The sequence below is a fragment of the Rhea pennata genome, chromosome 1, assembly GCF_028389875.1.
Source record: "Rhea pennata isolate bPtePen1 chromosome 1, bPtePen1.pri, whole genome shotgun sequence".
NCBI lineage: Eukaryota > Metazoa > Chordata > Aves > Rheiformes > Rheidae > Rhea > Rhea pennata.
In genome coordinates, this window is record NC_084663.1 from 201,233,239 (window position 1) to 201,239,500 (window position 6,262).

Below are 6,262 nucleotides of genomic sequence, written 5' to 3' on the forward strand. Positions count from 1 at the left end.
AAGAAATGTTATTTCTTTATTGCTTAATGGAATAGAACAGCATCCTGTCAAAAAACATTAAGCATTTGCATAACTTTATTCATGTGAAGAATGCATTGATTTTCTGAGGTGCTACTTGAGTATGCACTTTACAGGTTCCCAAAATTTTGCAGTACATAGTCCATTACTATCAACAGTATTTTCAATTTTCCTTTATATAATTTCATGAGTCAATTTTCAGTTCACAAACTGAATGTTTCTGATCCGTTCTTAGGATTTAATAGCCAAATCTGCTCCCAATTAAATTTGCCCCCCCCCCCCCCCGGCACCACTGTCACTAGCAATTACTTAATGTCATTTAAAGTAAAATTTTGCTGAAGAAAAACAAACTAGTTATGCATTCTTGTAGTCATGTTTTTGAAGAGAGTGTGCATATATTGAAGTACATTTCACAAAAAGAATTTGGTTGCTTTATTAAGTCTACAAATACATCATTGATTACATAAAAGAAAAAACATACTTTTTCAATGCCCTCAAATAGGTCTTTAAAATGAGAAGCTCTCTCTTTGCTACACAATTTACTCCCATGATGAGCACGTTCTATCCAGAACTGAAATTCATCTGTTGGTGTAAGTATAGCTGCAAATAAAAATAGAAAATGTTTAAATAAGATATACATGAATGTTCATGAAATACCTTCAGTCAGAATACATTTGTAAAAGAAAATTTTTACTGTATGGTTATACAAATACTCTTCAACTTTTCACTCTGATTAAACGTAGCACCAAGTTCATACTAAGAGACAAGGCATTGATCATCACCAATTCCAATCTACTAAACATGAGCTTATATTTTACATTCTGCAGTCTGAGCCTACAAATCTACATGTTTTACAACATATTTTAATTTAAAATTTATTACAAAAGATGTAACTACAAAACAAACCTCGCACATCATCTTCACTGAATTTTCTCCCCATGTCATTAGGATCTGATCTTCTGAGAACAGTACTTAAGCCGGCCTCAAGTTCACTTAGAAGTTTCTGGAGTTTAGGATCAAATGCTTTACTCCATCTCTCATCCTACAGTGAAAATTTAAAAAAAATACAAATCATATGATGGAATCATTATTTAAATATTTTCAAACATTAAAAAACATTTAAAAAGAGATTACAAATTAATACCAGTTATTCACATGATGGGACAATGAAAAGTCAAGGAAAAGCACGTTACTCTATTCACACCATTCAAGTCAGAATCATATCATACAATACTTTTTTTATCAGAAATTCAAAAATTAATTGTTTGATTTATAAAAGAACACTGAGTACATGTTCAGAAATTCTTTTTTAAGTAAAATAAACTTGGAATCTCTTTTAACAGTAGAATCTGGAAATTGCTAGAATCAATCCTTAAAAGATAATACAATTTTCTATAATTATTTTATGAATGTACAATGTATATTAATATACAAGAGATTAAAACTATTTAAGTGTTGAAATTCTGTTTGCTAAGATTGTGAAATCATGTCATGGTTGTCGTTTTCAAAGAAAAGCCCGCAAACGAAATATGTTCTGTAACGGAACAGAAAGAAAAGCCTAAGAACATTTAAAAAAAATCCAAACTATGGAAAGTGAAGTTGTGCAAATTAGTCCAGAGTCCAGCACAACTGTCTGTCATATACAAAAATAATCATGGTTTGCAGAGTACTGGTCTACCCATTTGAAATAAAATCTAAGAATATTTAGAACAGGAAAAAATACACAAGACTGGAACTATTGGTGCAACGGAGCTATGGAGCAGTTGTCTCCCATTAACCACAGTCCAGTGTATTCCATCTTTCTAGCAGACATATACATGACCAGAAGCCTCCTCTCATCTCACCAACAAGTGAAGAGTAAAGTGCCTTCGCTAGGTTATAACTCAGAATTAACATTCATTATTCTATATCCTAGGAGATTTTATTTTTAAAACTTAAAATATATATCTCAGAACAGTTAACATAAGCTGGGGAATTTCAATGTCCCTTTAACATTATAAACATTTAAATCAGGATACTTCTCACCTTCAGTAATAGAGGTGCAAAAACTTGTCGCACAGCTTGATAAAGGGTATTAATAGGTGAATCCGACATAGATGACACAAGAATATTACTGTGAAGATTATCCTCTGTAATTACATCAGGCCGCAGCTTAAAAAACACCAACACATTATTCTCTGAATCAGCAGCGTCCATCTGTAAAGATTGAGAAAACAGAATTTTGTTTTAGAAAACTCTGTCACTGATGTATATAATACTAAATTAGGTATACTGCTTACATAAATGATTTACAACAAGAAAATAAGTATAAAATAGCACATTATCCCCCACGTGTTGTGATAGTATACTAGTAGTATTTGATTTTCACTTTTATTATATTCATTCTTGAGTACTCATATAAGGAACCTGAAATGGAAATTATAATATAAAATATCTAATGACTTTTTCATTATAAAATATCCATGAATATCCTAGTTACTTATGCTACCTGGAATTTGAAAACTCTACTTGCCACTTTCTACAGGCAGGCTGAGAACTCTTTCTTGTGCCTAGAGAAGACAAAGCATGAAAAAATAAAGCTTTCTACTTTTTTGTTAGTTTTTTACGGTGTACAATTTTGGAAATGCCTTTCTAAATATTCAGTGTTGTCCTCCTGATTCTGCAGATACATAGCTCTGTTGCTATTCATAGATTTCTTAAGCACAAAGATATGCTTCTTCATCAGTAAAATCATCAGCTGAAACACGTGATTCATATCACCTGCACAGTTCAACTTATGAGTAAAGCTACAAAAGCTTCCACAAAATCAAGTATTGAAACTGTTAGTGGTCAAGGACAATTCATGGAACAGAAGAAACGCATAAAACATTTAATAAAACAGTAACAGAGAGAGACACTAGCTGAAATCCTAAACTCCGTGATTATAAAGACTCCTTGAGCATAGAGAGGTTTTTATCTCTTAAAAAGATCTCATCTCTTAAAAGAAACAAAGGTTCAGTGAAGGACAATTTTCAGTTTTGCTAAACACTCACAGGATAGCATTAGTCTTACTTTCTTAGCAGGTATTTAGACCAATGCCATGAACTTTCCCCTTATTCTACAGGCATGGTTTCACTGACACAATAGCTGTACATTATGGTCACTATATGCACCTGATCTATCTTACACTGTTGCAGACACTGTTAGACAGTGGCTCAGAAGCACATCCAAAGAGTTGGTTGGTACACATAAATGCTCATTCTTGCATGATATAGCATGCACTAGACTTTACAATCTACACAGATGCTTACATAACAATATATGTAAGTAACTGGTCCACACAGCGGCTCACATTTTAACAGCTCATTACATCAGCCCTTCGTAGACACAAAAACTGATAGAGCAGCCACCATGCCCACACTGAATGACAGGATGCACATCAAGCCCCATGGTTTGCCTGTGTATTCATAGGCACAGTATGACCAGCACCACACCGTGTTCTGATTATACAATTTTATTCACTGTACATCATACTTCATGGTATCACTTGGACGAGTCACTTATCAAATACAAACACTCAGAGCAGGACAACACTTCACAGTGATCCTCAGACTTTGCTTACAGTAGACCACATCACCCTGCAAAACACATGATTTGGACAGACACCCTCCATCAAACATGCTGGTTACCAGATAATGTGCCATGTATGAGACCCTGTTGCCTGTATGGACAGTGGCAATGGTATGCATCATATGTCACATCCTGTCACCGGCACTCACACTTGTCCTAGGACAACAGCCATACACCAGACTTCAGCAGCAAGATAACAAGTCATTCTCCAGGCGGCATTACATTCACACAGGGACAATATATAGCTGACACACTAAACTGTGTGTCAGCATGGACACAATTCATTAACAAATATATCACACAACTGACCATGCATTTTTCACAGGCTCTTGAGACTATTTCATACAGCATACCATAACCAGCGCAGGTTTTTGCAGCAGGATGGTATCTCCCACGTTAAACAGAAGAGTCTTTCCTGGCCACTCAAGCTGGGTCACACCCCAGCTCCGCATGCCCACTACACATGGGGATGACATGGATACACGTGGGACCTCAAGGGTGCTTGGACACTACTATACCTTGTTAGAGGCAGTGAGCTGGCTTCCCGAGCACTGCACAACGAGGAGGAACTCGTTGCCATCGTCGAGGAAGTTGGCCAGCTCAGGACTGGCACGGAGCCCGGTCGACAAGGCAGCTGAATCCAGTCCGAAGTAGTTAGCAGCCGTGGCTGCAATAAAACGCTTCCTCTTGTCTCTCTCCCCGGCCATGCTGGAAGGACTCAGCCCCGCCAGGCGGCATCAAGGCAGCGGCGGACCCAGACCACCCCAGGAGCGCATGGCGCAGCGAAGGGAAGCGGCGCAACAGAAGGGCCGCGGGAGGGGGAGCGGGAGGAAAGGGGGCTCATGCGGGGCACAGGCCGCGGCCCGAGGCCGCCCGGCGTCTCCGCGTTGCCAGCACCCGTCGCTATGGCGACTGAAAATGGCGCCCGCGGCACGCCCGCGCGCTCCGGCCGGGCGCCGACGGGCACGCGCCGCGCGGCTGCCGGCTCGGAGGACGGGAGCGATCGACGCGCTCGGTAATCGGCTGCCGCGTCCCCGGAGGGCGCCGGCCCCGCCCCCCGCCCGGCAGGCCCCCACCCCCCCCGGCGTCCCCCTGTGCGCTGACACCGCCTCTGCCAGGATGCCCGTCCCGTAATGGCGCGGCTTCAGCGGGCCGCGACTGCTGCGCGCGTTCCCTCTCAAAGCCAAATTTACCAGCCAAAAATGTAGGAATAGGGGGAAAAAAAATCTTTCATCCGGGCATCTCTGCTGTGGCGGTATTTTGTTAAGAATCGAAGCCTCCTCAACTTCTTGGTTCTGCTTTTTCCGATGCTGATTACTTTTGAAAAAATATTTCCAGCTAAACTCCAGTTTTGAACGCAGAAATTACTGTTTTGGCCTGCTCCCATCACGCTGCAGGCCAGGTGCATCGCACGTAGGGAGACGTTACGTATGTCTCAATATTCATTAAAATGCAGCGCCAGGGCTGGAGCACCATAGGCACCGCAGTGGCCGCTGCAGGGCCCGGCCCGGCCCAGACCCTGCCTCGGCCGCTGGGAGCGCGGGGCAGGCGCGCCACTACGAACGCCCGCAAGCGTGTGCTTACACCTCCCTCTGGAGAAACTGGAGCACCAGTAACACACGTACCACGAGTTCTGGCTTCCCAATCTAGATTTAACTTCTCAGGGCAAAGGCTATCTTTGTGCTCCCACACGATGTCCAGTACCCATTTACGACAAGCAATACATGCTCTGACTTGGGATGCAAGCAGTGATAAAAACACTCTGATAATATTGTGGCATGAATACCAATAGCTGCAGACTGTATCTTGATCATCTTTTATCACATTGCTGCTTCAGCATACGTTACCTGGTATGTGCTATGTGGCTTCCGATGCTTTATGAACCAATATGTATTTTAATTACTTCTTACTCTCCGATTTGCTCACTGCTTGCTAATGTTTCCACTGTTTCTTTAAAATAACAGGCTCTATACAATGAAAAAAATCTTTTCCCCTGAGTAGCTGTTCTTTAACTGGGCCACCAGCCACACCGCAATCAATTCAGTCACTAATGAGCCGTGTCTGCACAACTTCCGATGCAGGCGACCTAGCTTAATCGTGTGAGCTTCTAGCGCTGCAACCAGTGGCCGCAGCCCGTGCGCGGTGGCATTCCTGCATCCATCGGTGCACTTCCTGGGATTTCTGGCGTTTCCCCATGACAGTGTTCCTTCCCTGCCGCTGCGGACACCTGGGCAGGGGGCTCTCCCACACCTGGGCCTTCTGCAGCCGGGTTTCATTCCTCCTAATTTCTCTGTATTTGGGGGGGGGAGCACTCGTGGTGCGAGGCGCGCTCTCGCCGTGAGCCCGCGCCCCCCGCGCGCCCCCCGCGCGCTCACGCTCCCCCTCAGGGCCCCGCGGCGGGAAGAGCGCGCGCCCCCGCTGCCGCCCGCACGCGCGCGCCCGCCCGGGCCGGGCCGAGATGGCTCCGCCCACGCAGGGGCGGGGCCGCACCTCAGGCCCCGCCGCCGCCAGTACGCGCCCGCCCGGGACAAGCCGGGATGGCTCCGCCCGCTCGGGGGCGGGGCCTCGCGGCGGGCTCCGCCCCCCGGCGCCGCAGTCACTTCCTGCTGCCCGGCGTCTGCGTCCGGGTCGCCTC

The 6,262-nt window shown here is 44.2% G+C and overlaps 1 protein-coding gene across 1 annotated transcript in view; it reads right to left on the reverse strand.

The window, feature by feature from the left end:
• DYNC2H1 (dynein cytoplasmic 2 heavy chain 1) overlaps window positions 1-4,334 on the reverse strand; it is a 167,775-nt gene extending 163,441 nt beyond the window's left edge. The window contains exons 1-4 of the mRNA XM_062567281.1: window positions 4,146-4,334; window positions 2,044-2,214; window positions 925-1,060; window positions 500-618 (exon numbers count right to left, since the gene is read on the reverse strand). Coding sequence (XP_062423265.1) covers window positions 500-618; window positions 925-1,060; window positions 2,044-2,214; window positions 4,146-4,334 — 615 coding nt within the window. The remainder of the gene's footprint in view (window positions 1-499; window positions 619-924; window positions 1,061-2,043; window positions 2,215-4,145) is intronic.
• Between the last annotated feature and the right edge of the window lie 1,928 nt (window positions 4,335-6,262).